This window comes from Pelodiscus sinensis, chromosome 5, assembly GCF_052426305.1.
Source record: "Pelodiscus sinensis isolate ZL-2025 chromosome 5, ASM5242630v1, whole genome shotgun sequence".
Lineage (NCBI taxonomy): Eukaryota > Metazoa > Chordata > Testudines > Trionychidae > Pelodiscus > Pelodiscus sinensis.
In genome coordinates, this window is record NC_143056.1 from 8,927,710 (window position 1) to 8,946,479 (window position 18,770).

The 18,770-nt window shown below is 48.2% G+C and overlaps 1 protein-coding gene across 7 annotated transcripts in view; it reads left to right on the top strand.

Annotated features, from left to right (window-relative positions):
- Positions 1 to 18,770, top strand: part of SAMD4A (sterile alpha motif domain containing 4A) — a 219,623-nt gene that overhangs the window by 120,138 nt on the left and 80,715 nt on the right. For 6 of the 7 annotated variants that reach the window (XM_075926233.2, XM_075926235.2, XM_075926236.2 and 3 more), the window contains one exon: positions 5,521 to 6,039. In XM_075926233.2, coding sequence (XP_075782348.1) covers positions 5,521 to 6,039 — 519 coding nt within the window. Of the gene's footprint in view, positions 1 to 3,406; positions 3,430 to 5,520; positions 6,040 to 18,770 lie in introns of those variants that run through there. The other variant, XM_089778288.1, reaches the window with a different exon arrangement.

The following is an 18,770-nucleotide window of genomic DNA, read 5'->3' on the forward strand; positions in this document are numbered from 1 at the left end:
TGTGGGTTTTTTTTAATGCTAGTTTATTTAAGTATGCATGGTGCAGTGTCCTGAATTAGAAAACCTGATGGTCTCAAGAGGAAGAGCGAGGTGCAGGGGGCTGAGTATTTTAGGGAGCGAGGGCGGCGCATGTGTGCTCTGTAAGTTGGCGCATGTGTTGAGGGAGGCACATGTCGAAGGGGGGAGAGCCGGAAGAAAGACACATGGCATTGAGGGGGGGTGTTCAGGATTCTCCTCCTCCACACAAGCTTTCCAGCTTCCTTCCTCCTGGGGTTGCTGCCTCCGGTGTCTCTGCCCATCTGAGCCCTAGCCCTAGAGACAGTTGCTTCCCTGCTGCATTCTGGGAGTGCGGAACATAATTCAGGACATCCCATGTGAGCACACGCAGAAGTCATTGCAGAGGAGGGCCGCTGACCAGCAGCACAGCTGGGCCGGCAGTCGGAATTGGGAGGGGAAGAAGCTAGTAGGTGGCAAGCAACTGGGGTGGCATCTCTCAGACAGCATGCTGATGATGGACTGAGATTGGGAGCATCTAGGTGGGCCACTGGGAATGCGCCCCTCCTCTCCCCCTCCACCCCCCCCAATAAACAGCCAGTCTTTCTGCGGAATTTTCCACTCAACCCGAAACTATTGTGGGCAAGGAAGAATAGAAAATATTCTGTAAAATGAAGTAGAGTAACACTGCCATTTTAACTCCTACTTTTCTACGAGCGGCCCCAATGGCTTCTCCTGACAGTACTTTGCTCCTGAAATAATCCGAACTGGCTCCATGTCTGAGAGAGTCTGAACTGCCTCCATTTTTTGATGTCCTTTCTTCCACCCTAAGACTACTTTTGAGAATATCGAAAGTTAGGTCTCAGCATTCATGCAGGGATGACCCTGGCCTTCCCTTGTGCAGCCTGCAATTATGTGCTCTCCAGAAGAATGGTGGGTACAAATCAAAGCACACGTTGCCCATAATCAAGTAGTTACAGCTGTCTGGGCACCTGCCATTCAGATGCATGTGGGAAAAGTGCTGGTGTGCTTTTTATGGGCGCACACTTGCAGGCACGCTCTAGACTAGCAAAACGAGAGGCATGCTTTGCAAATAGGGAGGTTCACGCATTTTAAATGATGCATTTTTAAACACCATTTAACACCTGCTGCAGACCCAAGGTAGGTTTTCACTGCGGCAGGAGGCGTGGTAGCGGATCTGATAGGCGTACCCGCTCTAGTTTTATATGACTAGCACAGTCTAAAAACAGCAATAAAGATGCAGCAGCATGAGCGTCAGCCCTGGCTAGACCTCAGCATAATACCCGCTTTGCTAGCCCATGCCAGGGCGTTGTCAATGCATCTTCTCTGATGCTTTTAGGCACTTTAGCTAGAATTAAGCTAGTGCAGACAGGCCTTCCCTGAGCTGCCGTCACATCTCTGATTGCAGTGCACGCCTGCCCAGAGCTAATCATGTTTATAAACACGACAGTTGGCCATTGTCAAGCCACAGCCGTGGTGTGCACTAGGTGCGAAATGGTGTTTAAAAGGATGTTCATTAACACGTTCGCTGGCATTTTTGCAATGCCACCTTATTTTCCTCATCTAGACAGGACCTGAAGGCTATGCATCAAACATTCTCTGAAATGTTTTTAAATTGAGTTAGTTTTCATTCTCACCACTTGTGACCACAAAGCTATAGTCCCCTCTTTCCATAACCTGGGTGCTGTGATGTGAGGCTGCAAAATCGCAGTACTACTCCACTCTCAGCCCTATTACAATGCCATGCCAAGCAACTTTGTGTCTTACTCTGGCATTTCCAAATAGGGGGCAACCCTGTCTGTGCGGCTGTGTATGAGAACTGGGTGACTTCCCATTTCTGGTCTCTTGGTCACTGGGCTGAGGCTCGCATAACTTGTGAGTGCTGCACAGGAGGCATACTCAAGAGGAAGTACCTCATGTCATTCACTGGGGACTCGCTGGCAGCAGAATAGAGAGGTGCTCCAAAGAGGATACAGGCAGTCCCCGGGTTACGTACAAGATAGGGACTGTAGGTTTGTTCTTAAGTTGAATCTGTATGTAAGTCGGAACTGGCTCCAGATTCAGCCGCTGCTGAAACTGATCAGTTTCAACAGCGGCTGAATCTGGACGCCAGTTCTGACTTACATACAGATTCAACTTAAGAACCCCAGGCTCCGCGGCTTTGCTCTGCTTTGCTCCCTGTCCCCCTGTCAGTGCAGACCAGGGGATGGGGAGCAAAGCGGAGCACGCGGGCAGTGGACAGCCCAGACGCGTCTGGGCTGTCCGCTGCCCGCGTGTTCCGCCGGTTTGCTTCCTCTCCCTGGTCTGCTGGAGACCAGGGAGAGGGAGGGCCCCGTTCGTAACTGCGGATCCGACATAAGTCGGATCCGCGTAACTCGGGGACTGCCTGTATATCACAGTAGTGGGGGTGACATTCACTCTCTCAGCTTGTGGCTAAAAAGTGTTTCATGACAATAAGGACACAAAAATTGTCCTGCTGCATCAGAGAATGGCCTGCCTAGTCCAGTATCCTGTCCCTAAATACGGTCAGCACCACCTGGATCAGAGGAAGGTGCAATAAACTGGGTTTAGACCGTTCTGGAATAAATATCTCACAGGGATAGTTTATTCCTAAACCGTGTCAGTTACAGATTAGGGAAATGGAATGGATCATCACAGATGCAGAGAACATCCTTCCTTTCCCCCATAGGGAGAAGCAAAGGAAATTGTTCTTCTTCCTTTCCATCAATAACCCCACTCCTAATCACAGTTCCCTATATTTTTTCCATCTGTGTGTGGAATACATTTTATTAGGTGCACCAAGGCATGTGTGGATGTGCATCACTAGTAGAAACACATGCTGCCAGCTGTGGGTGGCAGGGGACACTCTGCTAATCAGCTGCATGGCATTTGAATCTCTCCTAGGTGGCATCCCAGGAGCTCAGCTTATAGGGAACACTGTCCCTCACCCCCAGATTTTTGTGCTGATACTATCTTGTATGCTTCTGAGGGAGGCGAGCCCCACTGGGACAATTGGGACAATGTGCAAAAGTGAAAATGGTGGCCTTTCAGATCTATACACACGTGGCAATGTACTCAAATCATAGTTCTGTTACCCAATTCAGCATTTTTCTTTTTGTTCCAAGGAATATAGCTTTGTCACTAAATCCAAACCACACCTCTGTCCGTTTGCTCTGCAAAGAGAAATCAGACATTTTGGAAATGATACCACAGATATAAAAAGTGTAGAGTTACACTTGGGGTGCTAAGAGGAAATCTCTTCACAAAGTTTGAATTAGAATGATCAGTGTTTCCAGAAAGCCATCTAGTGGTTTATGCTAAAACAGTTGCTTGCTTTTAAACAGGAATCTGAAGCTGGTAAGAGTGTGTATTATGTTCTGAGAAACTGCCAGCGTTCATACAAGGAACTATAAGGTTAGAGCACTGATTTTGGTCCAGTTTTGCATAGATTCTGTAGTAGAATCCGAGCGTTTAATAGTATGTTTTAGTGTGACTTTCTGGGTGCATCTACACAGCACCCTAAACTCAAAATAAAATATCTTATTTCAAATCTATTTTGAAATTTGGCTCATCTACTCAGCACTAAATTTCTAAATAACATACTATTTTGAGACATCCCTTAACCCTTGTGGAATGAGGGTTTCTGGGATGCCAAAATAGTATGCCGTTTATTTAGAAAAATATTTCAAAATAACGGGCGGCTTATGAAGACACGGGGTAGCTATTTTGGGATACCTCCCGGGTGAGTGACGTAATATCCTTATTTGTGGGAAAGGAGACAAGTTTTCAAGCTATATTGCTCTTCTTCAGGTCAATAATTGTATCATGGCAATCAGAAATATTTAAATTACTGGAAGTAATGATGTATGTCTTTTCTGAAGAAGTAGTTTGAGGATGTGTGGACATTCTTACAAACATAGGGCCACATCTTCAGCTGACATAGATCATGGACCTGGCATATGTAGCGTAGTAATGTTTATATGTTGTATCTGTTATGTTTCACTCTGTCAAAACTGTCCACTTCTTTCACAAAAGTAATTCTCTAGTTTTAAAAAACTGTGCTTCTGTAGTGAAATAATTCCATGGTTTTCAGTTGCAATTATAAATATCTTTCAAATGAGACAAATTTTACTATTAGTGTGTGGGTGCTGTGTCGTTTTGGTTGCCAGTGATATACAGAAGGTCAGACCATATGACCTGGTAATCCCTTCTGGCCTTAAACTCTATAACTCTGTGACTTCATGCATTAATAATATTCATTTCCCCCTTCACTGAATGGTGTATTTAAAGGTGTATCTCAGTGCGTTAGCACATGAAACTATTTTCTGTTTAACATGTAATGTTAAAATATGTTGGGCCATATTCTGCCATTGGTTACATCAATGCAGCCTCGTTAAAGTCATTGCAATAACTGAGGGCAGTTTTGGGCTGCTAACCAAATTCTCCATATGAGCAGAGATGAAAAAGACTGGGATTGTTCATCTTAGGAAAGAGACTAGGGAGAATACAATAAAGGTTGATACAGTCATGAATGGTGTGGAGAAAGTGAAGTGTTATTTACCCCTTGATGTAACACAAGAACCAGGCAGCAAGTTTAAAACAAACATAAGGAAGGACAAGTTGAACCTCTCTGGTACGGCAACCTCCGTGGGCTGGCAGGAGCCCCGGCCACAGAGGTTGAGAGCGGCTGGGAGCAGAGCTAGTCGGGTCGGCAGCAACCTGCAGAGTCAGTGACCTGGCACCAGGGAACTCCGGGAGTAGGTGCCATGCTGTGCGTGGTGCCGAGGAACCCCGGGAGAGGCTGACACCCCACGTGTGGGGCTGGGGAACCACTCAGGTCCCAAGGGTGCCAGACCAGGGAGGTTCATCCTGAACTTCTTCACACAACACAGTCAACCAAGGGCAGTTGTTGCCAGGGGATTTTGTGGTGGCCAAATTTGGGTTTTGAACTGGGTTAAAAAATTAGATAAGTCATGAAGGATAGGTTCATCCGTGGCTATTAGCTGAGATGGTCATGGATACAACCACATATTCCAGGTGTCTCTAAATCTTTGACTGCAGAAAGTTGGACCTGGATAACAGGAAACGGATCACTCGATAATTGCCCTGTTTTGTTCATTCCCTCTAAAGCAATGAAAAGACAGGATACCGGACTAGTTGGACCACTGGTCTTGACCTCCTATGGTCCTTCTTACATTATATTCTCATATTAAGATTTTCAGAAATGGCTGATTGTGTCCAGCTTGAGATACCTAATTTTCAAAAAGTTCAGTGCTCCCCCAGAATCATGCCTCTTTGAGGGGTTTAAAATTGGGCACCCAAAACCACAGTGACTTTATACGTAACTCTGTGCTATAAAAAGTATATTCCATAGAACAGAGGGCATCGCATGCAGGAATCTTTTTGTAATATTCTGTTTAGCTCATAGGAATGACTTTATTTATTTATTATATTTGTTTGCTGATTTCACAACTTTTTTTTTTTTTTTTTTAAACCCCCTCACAGGAATCATTAACCAATGGCAACAGGAATCCAAGGATAAAGTGATCTCCCTATTGTTAACCCACCTGCCTTTACTGAAACCGGGAAACATTGACGCAAAAGTGGAATACATGAAACTATTGCCTAAAATCCTGGCTCATTCGATTGAACACAACCAACATATCGAAGAGAGCAGGCAGCTTTTGTCCTATGCTTTGATTCATCCTGCCACTTCCCTGGAAGACAGGAGCGCTCTGGCTATGTGGCTCAATCACTTAGAGGATCGCACGTCAGGTAGTTTTGGCAGCCAAAGCAGAGGTCGGTCCGATTCTGTGGATTATGGACAGACACATTACTATCACCAAAGACAGAACTCTGACGACAAGCTGAATGGGTGGCAGAACTCTCGAGATTCTGGGATATGCGTCAGTGCGTCCAGTTGGCAGGACAAAAACCTGGGGTGCGAGAACGGCCATTTGCCCCTCTACTCTTCTTCTTCTGTCCCTACTACTATCCATACTATTGGAACTAATACAAGCACAAGTAAGTACCATCAATGTAGACCGCTGCTGAGAGTCATTTGTAGCATGGGACTGTGACATGTTTACCCTGCAGGAAAACACTTTCTTGCGGTGCTTATCGTATTAAAAGAGGAGCCTGTTTTAGCTTGGCCCTGAAAAAAAAATGTCTCTTTACCTGGATTACCCAGAATAGGCATTTTTCTGTTTTGCATCTTGTAGGATTTTAAACACACAGGTGCTTGGAACAAAGATTGAACGGCTAAGGTGTTATAAGAGCAAAAATGTCCATTGTTGAAAGCTGCCACTTTCCTTTTACCCTCTTAGCCCCAGATTTGGGATAAAATTTTCAGAAGTGCCTAGGTGATTTAGAAGCCTACGTTCCCTTTTCAAAAGTGACTGAGGTGCTTAGAAGCCTATGTCTCGTTGGAAGTAAATGGAATGAGGAAGTCATTCTAAAAAAATGGGAAATGGATCCTAAATCGGATGAGCATTTTGCAAAACATTAGACTTTCATCAGTATTAGGCAGAGATCAGTCTCTTATTGTGGATCTGAGCTGTGCGGTCTTCAGTGCTCTTTGTTTCTAGTGATTCAATAATTGGCAGTCTTTCCCCGTGCAAAGCTCTCTCAGACTTCCGTGGGAACTACATGGGCTGCAGTACTGCAGGCCAGGGCAACAGAATTGGGTAGTGCAGACACTTCAGAGCAGCACGGCTGTCATTTTTAAACAGAGATTTATGTAGCTTTTGTATGGAGACTTACGTTGGCTTCCGCCCCTCCTCCAAGAACCATTTTTGTGTCTGCTTACGTTTGGGGTGGAGAATAAGTGTAGCATGTTCACAGTACAATTGGAGCCTGTGTTATTGACTGGCACTTGCTCTTTGTGCTGAAGGATGTTTCGAGGACTGGCACGCCTTTTACCCTGATGAAGGGCAATCTGTGCACAGAGACCTTCCTTAAAGAGACATTACAAGGAATTGTTGGGTCTTCATATACTGGAAACCCAGAGACAGCCCAGCGAGTATTGTTGTTGTTTTTTTTTTCAAAACCAGGTTTTTCTCTGAGTTTTAATGGGATTAGCAAACTTGCTCCTCCCATCCAGGCCTCCCTTATACCTTTTCCTTGCTCCCCTACCTGCCTTCAACCTTCCCAACTTCCTGCTCATAGTTCTCTTGCTTCCTAGCATTGATAGGCATCCCCATCACCACTTCCCATGCCTCACAACGATCCCAGGGCCCGCGTGGGCAGGTCTGCCAACAGGGGGGGCAAGGGGACAGTTCAAAGGCCTGGCGTTGGCTGGGAACCCCCAGCCCTTTAAATCACCGCCGGAGTGCTCTAAGCGGCCCTGACAACTGGGCCACTCAGTGGGCCCTGGATGGCCCTGGCTCTGCCCCTTCCACCTGAGGCTCTGCCCCTTCCATTTGCCCAGGGGTCCGTGGGGGCTGTTGGCTCTCCTGCAAGTGGATGCCGGTCTTCATCTTCAGGGCCACCTTCTCTATTGCTACATGAGCCCTGGTGACTCTGCTGTTAGTGGAGAAGCTGACATCTCCCCCTCCCCGCACCCCCCACCTCTGTTCCTATAACAGGAAGCTTCCACTCTTCCTTCCTCATCTTTGCCCCTCGTGGCAGGCACCTTTAACTCATCCATCTCCACATGCCTTTGGACAAGTCCATCCTCTCTCACCCTCTGGTTGCACACATCTCTCATGCGCAAGTCTCCAGGCCTTCCCTGGGGAGCAGATCTAGAAAGTACTCCAGGTCATTGATTTTGATGACTCCGGGCGTGCTAATTGTACAGAAGGTAGAGGGAGCTTTCTGGAGGGAAAGCTGCTTGCAGTAAAGAAACGTTCTTGTCTGTCAACCTTATGGGAACGCACCAGGCAAAGTTCCGAGAGCATTAGAATGGCTATTAAAGACTTTGTGGTCTCTGTGGCTAGAAAGCCCATGCTTGAACAAGAGTACAGCAGGAGATGTATGCCACCAAAACCTGATTGGGATGGTGATGGTGACTGCGAAATGCTTAGTGAGATTAAGGAGGCTACAAAGGCAGGCAAGTAAATAATAGTGAGATTTCAGCTGTCCTCATTTTTTCTGGGTGCATGTCAGCTCAGGAAGGGATGCAGCGAGAAAATTTCCAGACACATTCAACAAATTGTCCTGGAACCCACAAGGAGAGAGGCAATACTTGATTTGATACTTGAATACTTAGTGGAACACAGGATCCGGTCCAGAAGCTGAATATAGCTAAATTGCTTGGTAACAACAACCACGATGTAATTGCATTTAACATCCTTGGAGGGGAAAAAATGCCAAAGAAATCCACCAGAGTAGCATTTAACTTCAGAAAGAGGAACTCCATAAAAATGAGGAAGCTAGGTAAGAGCAGTTAAAAGGAAATAGGTGAAATGCCTGCAGAGTGCTTAGTAACTATTTAAAAACACCATAATAGACACTCAACTAAATGTATACACTAGATTTAAAAAAAAAAAACAGCAAAGAGATAAAAAATGCTACTGTGACTAAACAGCAAAGTAGAAGCAGCAGTTAGAGGCAAAAAGGCATCCTTTTAAAATTGGAAGTCAAATCCTAGTGAGGAGAGATGAGAATAAATTCTGGCTAGTCAAGTGTAAAAATATAACAAGGCAGGCCAAGACAGAATTTGCTGAGCATTTAGCAAAGGACGCAAAAATCAATGGCAATTTTAAAAAAAATTCATCCAAAGCAGAAAACCTGCCCAACGGTGAAGAGGAAATTGTAGGATCAAGGTGCTCAAGGAAGTCAAGGCTGGTGCAGAGACGCTAATGAATTATTTTCATTGGTCTTCTTTGCAGAGAGCATGGGAGACCCCTGCACTCAAACCGTTCTTTGTATAAGACAAATCTGAGAAACTGTCACAAATTGGGGTGTCAGTAGAGGAGGTTCTGGAACAAATTGATAAATAAAACTAAGACGTCACCAGGATCGGATGGTATTCCGCAAAAATTCTGAAGAAACTCAGCTATGACATTGCAGAACTACTAACTGTATTGCTTAAATCAGCCTTTGAACCAGATGAGCAGAATGATCAGACACATAGATTCAGAAAATATGTTGGGGAAGAGTCAACCCAGCTTTTGCAAAAGGAAGCTTTGCCTCCCTAATCTATTAAAATTATTTGGGGGGAAGGGGGAGGGAACCAGCGTGTGGACAAGGGAGATCCAGTAGAAACTAGAATTTTTAGAAAGCCTTTGACTAGGTCTCTCGCCAGTTATGCTTAAGCAAACTAAGCAGTGATGGGATAAGAAAGAAGATCCTCTCATGGGTCCATAACTGGATGAAAGGTAAGGCCTTCTGTTCTTTCTCTCCTTAGCTCTTGTAACCAGGGCCCCCTTTAAGGTGGAATTTCAGATCCCCAGTTGTGGTTATGAATTACCGTTATTACGTGCATGGCTAACGTGTCCACCCCCAGGGCGCATAGGAGCTCCTGTGTATCTTTGGCAGGGGCATATAATACCACGTGGCAGGAACATGGCTCTCTCTTGCTGCACATATTCTTCGCTGACTCCCAAGTGCTCCAGGCATGATGTATGTGTCCCACTTTCCCCCTTTGCGGCATCTGCAGCTCGTACAGAAATGAAATGGCTCTTGCGGCACGTACCTTCTATGTAGAAAATTCAGTGAGGTTGTTTCGCCGACTAGCCACCGAAGAGGAGATCGTTTTCATTAGGCCCTGGGAGGAGCGTGAGTGAAAATAGCCGTGCAAAGGATCCAGTTGCATTGCCAGGGCCTCATAAGTTAATAATGAGCACAACCCCTTTCACTTTTGTATGCCAGCTTCCTTGTGGTGCCAAGTGCAACTGCAGCCTTTCTCTCAAGCACTGTCCTTTGCATTGAGTAGGGTTGCCAGGTGTCCGATATTGAACCAGACAGCCCGATATTTGCGCCTTCCGCCTGGTAAAAAAAAAAAATATCAGAAAACAGGTATTTTCTGTTTTTCCCGGCTTGGGTGTCCGAAGGAAGGGCGGTTGGGACACGCATCACAGCTCGGGCTGGCTGGGGCCGGGGGGAGGGGATGTCGGTATTTTTCGTTAAACCATCTGGCAACCCTAGTTTTGCGGCTACCTGGAATGAAAGATTTCTACCAGCCACTTCAAAATGTGTTTTCATTGCACCTCTGCCCTGAGCTGGCAAACACTGGTCTCTCTCTCTCTCATGCGTGCGCACATACACATGATATCCATGGAGTCACACCAATGCGCCTAACCAGTCTTTGTGACGAACATGACCTTGTGGGTTAGTGGATGTATGGGAGAGGGAAGTGACTACGGGGCGGATAGGAAGTGTCCATGTTGACAGGCAGATGAGCATTTTATTCTCTGTGTGGCAACAGAACGGGGATAATTTGCTAGTCCCCTGCAGAGATGCACAAAATGTGTGTAAGGGGGAGCTTTTCTCCACTGCACACATCCCAGGGGCCAGGCACAATAAAGGCTTGGGACAGCACGGCAAATAAAGACCCCCCCCCCCCCCCAATTTACTGCTGATTTCACATATCTTGTGATTTTAAGTCAATATCATGATTGCGGGGCGAGGGGGGAGACCTGACTTGTGATTTTTGAATGTTTTGTGTTGGCAATGCCAAAGTTGTAAGAGAGATTCACACCGTGCTTTGGTCCTTATGGGCTGAAAATAGGGCAGGCATCACACAGGGTATGTCTACCCTGCATGCTTATTTCAGAATAAGCTATTTTGAAATGTATATAAATACAATATAATATTTATATTTATATAATATAATCTTCAAAATAGCTTATTTCGAAATAGCGCGTCTGCACAGCCAATACCCATCGAAATAGCTCTGAGCTATGTCGAAATAGAGCGTCCACACTTATTGGACCCTGAGTCACATTTAAGGCCACCTGGAAGCACTTCTGGCAGGGCATCAGGACAGCGCTCTCTTCCCATAGCTGCAGCCTGAGGCTCATGCTTAAAGAGACTCTTCCCCCCCCCACCATACAGTTGTGTCTAAGGCTCTTCTCCTTTGCCCACCTCCTTGAGGGACAGCAAAGCTTTTTCCCTGTGTGCTCTGGTTGCCCCTGCGGACACCACGGCACTCCTACCATGGAGCCGGACCTGCCTCCCAGCAGTCGACTGTCTTATGTCTCATGCTGCACTTCTTAGTGCCATTTCTGCAGGCTGCCCTCGTGGCTCCGCAGGAACGGGACCCCCAGCTTGTTGCGGGGCACCTCCTCTCCTCTCTCCCCACGCTACTCACACAGCACGACCCCTCCCGCCCTCCCCTGCGCACTGTGCACCGCCGCTTCTGGCGGCGGGACACCAGTTCCAACTGGTGGGACTGGATCGTCATGGAGCGGTGAGACGACCAGCAGCGGCTCCAGAATTTCCGCATGCGGAAGGACACCTTCCTGGAGCTGTATCAGTGGCTCGCTTCTGCCCTCAGGCAATAGGACACCCACGTGAGACCCCTCCAGAAGCGGGTCACCATCGCCATCTGGAAGCTCTCCAGGTCAGACAGCTACTGATCCTCCGGGAACCAGTTTGGCCTTGAGAGATTGGCCATCCGGGCCACACTCATGCAGGTATGATGCTGTCATGTTGTTGTCCTGGGGGGGGGCGGTGAACTGCTGGAACGGGGTACCCTAGGAAAGGGGGGGGGATGATGGAAGCCCCCTCCCTGGGAGGGTTTTCAGTCCCACCTTCACAAAGCCCTTCTGGGAGATGGGGCAAGTTGGAGTTGCTTCTGGTGTGTGGGGGGAAGGCAGGGGTTGGGCTTGGGCACCTCCCAAGGGCTTTGGTAACCCTGTGATTCTCCGTGTGTCTCCTTGTACAGGTGGTGAGGGCCTTCAACACCATCCTGCTGTGCAGGGCCATCCACCTGGGTGACGTGGACCCCGTCATCGCCAGCTTTGCTGACATGGGCTTCCCCGATGGCGGGGGAGCTATCGAGAGCGCCCACATCCCCATCCGGGCCCCCGACCACCGGGCATCCACATACACCACCCACAAGGGGTACTTTTTGATGGTCCTGCAGGCTCTCGTGGGCCACTGCAGCCAGTTCACGGACGTCAGCGTTGGGTGGTCAGGGAAGGCGCACAATGTGTGTTCCAGAAGCTGCACGCCGGCACTTTTTTCCCTCATCGCACTATCAGAGCTGGGGACGTTGACATGCCAGTGTGCACAGTAGGGGACCTTAAGAAGGTGTCCTGCCCTCTGCTCGCTTGGCTTATGAAGCCCCTACACCTGACACCTCAACCAAAGCAAGGAACCCTTCAGTGGCAGGCTCCGCAGGGCCCGCATTGTGGTGGAGGGCACCTTTGGTCGTCTGAAAGGGAGGTTCTGCTGCCGCCTCACCCGGCTGGACCTCGGCGACTGGAACAAGGTTGGCCTCCTGTGTCCTCCACAATCTTCGTGAACGTAAGACGTTCCTGCCAGGGTGGGGGGCAGAGGCAGAGAGGCTCGCCAAGGCCTTTGAGCAGCTGTGCACGGCTGCCTAGCAGCAGGCTCGTTCAGAGGGCTGTGCACATCCAGGAGGCCCTGAGGGAGAGTTTCACCTAGGCGAGCTGTGAGACTCTCCCCTGGGCCTTCCCACAAGGGACCGCTGCAGTGGCCTAGCGCTGTCCCCCGGGAGCGGATGCTGTCCCGAGAGGGCGAGCATGCCCGTGTGCTGCGCTGCTGTGTGTGTGTCTCCGTGTCTCCAGCCTCCTTATAGTGGTGGCTTGTGGTGGAAGGGGGAGTAAGGCAGGCCTCTCCAGACACCCTGTGAGCAAGAGCACAAGGGTCCTCTGTTGCAGCCTCCTGGGAGCCCCACGTGCATAGGCTGCTACACGATCCCCAGGCCGAGCGAGGAGCGTGCAGCAGCTGCCCGCCGCTTCCACCTGTGTGTGTCTAGGGAAAGGAATAGCACTGACCTGACGGGCCATCCCCAACTTTGAATGAAACCTGGGAGACCTGAGAGGGGAGGTACCGGCTCCAGGGCGAGCTTGACTCCTGGCTGGCGGGCATCGCATTGGTGCTGGCCTTGTCCGGCTCCTCTTCCTCTGCCTCTGCACTGGCTCTGCCCCCCGAAAGGGCAACAATGGGTGTGTCCAGCCCAGAGTCCACAACGGGGAGGAGAGGGGAGTAGGGGCTTACTCCCCGCCCAGATACATTGGAGCGGGTCGTAATAAGGAGAAGGTCTGCAGCTGCTCTCCCTGGTGTTGGCATAGGCCTGCCTGAACTCCTTGATCTTCATGCACATCTACTCCGGGGTGCGCATGTGGCCCAGGCGGTCAGCCATCTGCATTCCTGTGTCTGCTGCGGAGATCCTGGAGCTTTGCCTCCTCTCCCCAGGCCTCAGTGAGGTCCAGGATCTCCACACCAGACCAGGAGGTCGTTCGCCCCTTTGTCCCCGGGCAGGGTGCTGGGAGCTGCCTGCAGCTGCAGAGGGCTCGAATGGAGCATGGGATCGCTCATGGCAGCAGGGACAGCTGTGATGGCTGCTGCTATGTGCCACAGGGCTATCAGGGCCTGCGTTGTGCCACAAGCCCTTTCCCTTGTGGGTGCGGCTTTAAGGGCTGCAGGGGAAGGGGGACTATAGAGTTCTGATGAGTGTGGACAGAGTGTCCAGCAGGGCACCTGTGGAATGCCCTGGAGTTTTGAAATAACTCCAGCTGCCCTGTCTACACACGCCCTATTTTGAAATAGGTGTTATTCCTCATAAAATGAGGAGGGAAGCGACCAGTCGACTAATCCTTAACATCCCTAGTGGACGTGCTCCCACAGGGGAGCAAGTTTAGTCTCTGGGGCCGTGTCCACACTCAGGGGTTCTTTCGAAAAAAGTACCCTTTTTTCGAAAGAACTTCCCCTGCATCCAGACTCAAGCCGCGTTCTTTCGAAATTATTTCGAAAGAACGCGGCTTTTCTTTCGATGGCGGTAAACCTCGTTTCACGAGGAAGAACGCCTTCCTTCGAAAGTTCCTCTTTCGAAGGAAGGCGTTCTTCAATGTAAAGAGGCCGTCTTCGAAAGAGAGCATCCAGACTCACTGGGTGCTCTCTTTCGAAAAAGCGGATTTCCTCTATCGAAAGATCCGCCTGCAGTCTAGACGCGATCTTTCGAAAGAGGCTCTTTCGAAAGAAGCCTGCAGTCTAGACACAGCCTGGGAGAGAAGAGAAGAGTTTGTAGATGCCCTTTCTGAGTAGCTAAAGAGAAATAGAAGAACAGGGGGCACTGACCATCCTGTGTGAAAGGCGTTTGCATCACACTCTCTTAGGAAGCAGAGTAAGGAGTAAAGGTCAGGACATTTACCTAAGGGTGAGGGGAAATAGCTTTTGAGAAGATGTCTACAGCATTCTGTCTGCTGCAGGTGAACCGGGGCTGGTGGAGATACTCTGCAAGAAGTTTTATGTTCTAAAGTTCGCTGCTGTCTTTCCAAAAGCAGCCTTTAATCACGTTGGTGCGAAGACTTGTCCCTTGTGTTACGTTTGCACAGAGCTTAGCTCCATTTCTGACTGGGACCTTGAAGTGTTGCTACAACGCGTAGAGATAAACAAGGAGACAGTAGTAAATAACGCCTCCGTTTTCTGAAGTACTGAGACTTTTTTGAATTCACACAAATGCAAAAAAGCTTCAAGCTCAGCGGGCCATCCCACGGGATTCAGCGGAAGCATCCAAGAGCAGCAGCTGGGTTTTTTTGGGATATATCTTACAGGATTGGAGCTCTGCATCCTGGGTTTTTGTTGGGAAGCCCCCGTACTTGTCTCTCTCTCAGCTACCCTCTCCTATTCCATTTGTCTTTGCTCCGTCCTCCTCTCCACTGCTGTGTATGGTGCCTTTCCTCTACATCAACGCTGCCTCACATAACTCTCCTGTACAAACACTCCTCTCCCAGTCCAGTACTTCCTGGCACGTTACAATGACTTCTTTTTGCATCACCAGCGCCCTCACTGCTGCCATCAAACTGCTCTGATTCCTCTGAAAGATGTACAGAGTCCGCATTCATGGAACCTTCCCACCGAGTTTAATGCCGGGGGCCAGCGTACACAGTTATGAAGCTGAGTGGGTTTTTCAGTGTATCAGAATGTTCCCTCAGTCCAGCCCCAACCTTTGATGTGACACTGTAACTCTGATAAACATTTGCAGTCATGGGAGCAATGGTATAACACTGTGGTAACACACACAAACCTGTAGGGGAACATTTTAACCTGCCTGGGCACTCAAGCATGCATTTAAAAGTAGCCATTCTTCTAGAGAGGAATGTCACCAGCCAATTGCAACAAGAGTCTGCAGAACTGGAACTTATCTACAATTGTGATACTCTTTCTCTGGGCTTGAACAAAGATACTAACTGGTTAATGCATTACCCGCCTATTTCTCCTGCCTTTAACATCTGCATTTCCACATCAAAAGCTATGTGTGGGACACATCCAGCCCACTTAATTAGCCTTATTAGCCCAGTTCCTACAATTGACGGGTACTTCTGCAGTTATATATTTCACTTGGCTTTTGTTATTTCCACTCCAGTTCATCTGAGGAAGTGGGTTTTGCTCATGATTCTATGTACTTTGGTTAGTCTCTTAAGGTACCACAGGACCACTTGCTGTTTTTACTGAGGTTTAGTGATGGCCTTGTTTTGTTCCAGTGTGTTTATATAACCACATGTTCCATTGAGGGAAGCACATCGTATTCTGTGCAGAGAACCGCTAATAGGGTAGCAGCAGCCAGTCGCTTTCCCCTAGCTTATTACACTGGATCACACGTGAGAAACGTAGTGTTATAAGGTGTTGAGATTCAAGCCGACTTGAGGTAGCAAAGCCTGCTGACGTTTGTTGATAGCAACATGTTCCAACAACCTACAGGCACAGCTAGAGACAACCCAACTGCACTTCATACACTAGTCCATAACCTTTCTTAACACAATATTGACTTGGCCATGAAGCACAGTAAGTCCACAAACAGATGCTAAAAAACAAACATGGCTAGTCAGCCTTTGTCCCAGCCCCTCGATTCAATCAATATGCCCATTAATCTTCTATTCCAAAACAAATCCCTCAAATACTTCGAGTTTGTTTAGCTTTAAAAAAGTTCCCCTTTCGCCCATAATAGAGTCTGTCCAGCCAGGGGTCTAAACCATTAGTGTGTTCCATGGCACCGACTTCAGCATGCTGTCTCTACAATGGTTCGGCTTGTTTCTGACGTCAAGTCTGGTCACAGTCTTTTTCCGCAGTCTCACTCTTTGCTGCCTTGGCTTATTATTATTATTATTAATCATAAACACTGTTATGCTTCAGATTTTAAATATGATCAACTGATGTCCATTGGTGACCCCACATTGTGAGATGTTCCAATATTGTTTATTTCCCCTTGATTCCGTGTGAACCCAGAGGGGGACACAGAGATCAGATTCTGCCCCAACGTGTGTCTAAGCCGGCGTAGCAGTGGCTTTGGAACTTCACACCACTCTCTTCCTCTATTGCAGGGGCGGGTAATAATTTTTTGGGGGGGGGCACTCCAAGATTTTTGTAAGTGGTCCAGGGCCTTTTCTATGGCGGGGCTCTGAGGTCTTGGATGGAAGTTGGGTGCAGTAGGCGACTGGGGTATGGAGAGGATATGGGCTCTGAGAGGAAGTTTGGGTGAAGGAGGGGGTTGTGATCTGGGGCTTGGGTGCAGGGTCTGGAAGGGAGTTATGAACTTCGGGAGGAGGGTGCAGAGGGTTTGGGTGATGACCTAGGACAGAAGAGGGTGATAGCCTGATGCAGGGAGTTGGCGGGAGGGTGGGGAGAGATACCAGATGCAGACGTTTGCTGGGAGGCGCTTACCTAGGTAGTTCCCAGCCAGCAGCCCTGCAGGACCTTCAGGCAGGCTCACTGCCTGCCACAGTCCCAGACTGCTCACAATGGCTGGCTGCTCTCTCCAGGTCTGGGGTGTGGGAGGCGTTGTGCACTGCCCATACCCCCTGGCAAAATCTCTTAGCTCCTATTGCCTGGAAACTGGCCAATGAGAGCTGAGAGATTTTGCTGGAGGCAAGACAGAATGTGAAGCCTTCCCCTCTCTCTAGCGCTTGGAGCAGAGAGCCATGGGGAGCAGCTAGCCTCTTAAAGTGGCATGGGGCTGCATCTGTGCCTGAGGATCTTAGTGAGGTGGCCCACGGGCCATATTGCTAGTTCTATTGCTAGTTTGCACTAGTATTGCTGACTTATGTGATCACCAGTTTGAGAAAGTGACCAGTAAAGGGCAATACAGTGGGCAGGTCTACACTGGGGGGCAAAGTTGACCTAATTTACTCAACTCCACTATGTGAATACTGTAGCTAGAGTCGATGTACCTTCCCTAGGGTTACTGTGGGGTCTCCACTGTGAGGGGTAGATGTGGGAAATTCTCCCATCAACTTCCCTTATGCTTCTTATTCCGGTGGAGTATAGGAATTGATGAGAGAGTGATCAGTGGTCGATTTAATAGATCTTTGATAGATCGGGCGATCCCCTGGGGGATTCATTGCTGTAGCACTGATCAGCTGGTAAGTGTAAATAAGCCCGTATATTGTTTGTAGGTATAGCACTGCAGGCCAGATTCTGTTCTCCAGTCCAACAAATGTAAATCTAGATTAACTGTAATTAGTGGAGTTACACTAGGCTTGCACCAATGTAAATGAGAAGAGAGTCTGACCCAGTGCTAACAGCCGGTCACAACAGTGGTGAATCCATACCGCTTGTGGTAAGGATAGCAAGTGACAGAGCTTTTCCTCTGTGCTTAATTCACAAAACCCCTTAACAGATGTGTCTGTGTCTATGGCTAGAGAACAGAAGTGGACATTAGACAAAGGTTCCAGTAGGCCCTGGAGAAGGACGAAACAAAGGGCCTTTGACTGAGGACACAGTTTGGAGCATTCTCTATAAATTTGCCCTTGTGTCTGGTTGTTTTAGGTTATCAGATTGTCCCCACCCAGCTCCCATTCAGTGCAGATCCCATAATATCCTCCGAATGTGACAGCAAAACCACCCCCTTTTTAAAAGTGACTAAAAATTATGACATCTAGGAAAAACTCCCATTGACTTTGGCGAATAACATTTAGTTAAGAACATTAAGATCTAGAATGAGGATTGAATAGTAATTTTAGGGAAGAATGATCCCCAAGAGAGAGATTGAGGAGTCAGGCAAAGAGAGAACAATGGATAAGGAAGAGGTAATCCATCTGAGGCTCTTAAAGGTACAGTCGGTCAAGGCACGGCTGTGTTCTTAGTATCACTGACATCATCGATTGTGTCCTAACCCAATAGGACAGTTACGAAGTCTGATTATTCTGCTCAACTGTCTGAGAATGGAGATCATGAGCTGGACTTTTCTCAGCTACACCAGTGCAGGCCCACTGGGTCTGATTGTGGTCTTGCAAAGGTGTAAAATGGGAGCAGAAGTTGGTTCATTACCTTCAGTGAGTTACTCCAGATTGACCTCAGTGTGCCTGGGAGCAGAATCTGTCTCTGCTTTTTCTTACACTGTAAAGAGTCTGACGTTTTTAAAATTTCAGTTATTGAAATGCCAGACCACAAAAGACATTGCAGCCTGGTCTTATATTTCAGTTCTTACCTGAGCTTGCAAGTTAATCAGTTCATCATATGTTTGACTCCAGGCATGTTTTCTGTCTGCACGCAACATGTTAATTCTTGGTTAGTAACCATGGCACCTTGCCACGTGTCATTCCTACAAGGCTGGTACATGGCTGACTTCTTGTATCCAGATCACAATGCTGATATTTCCAGTGTAAACAGGAGTGTGTCCTTTC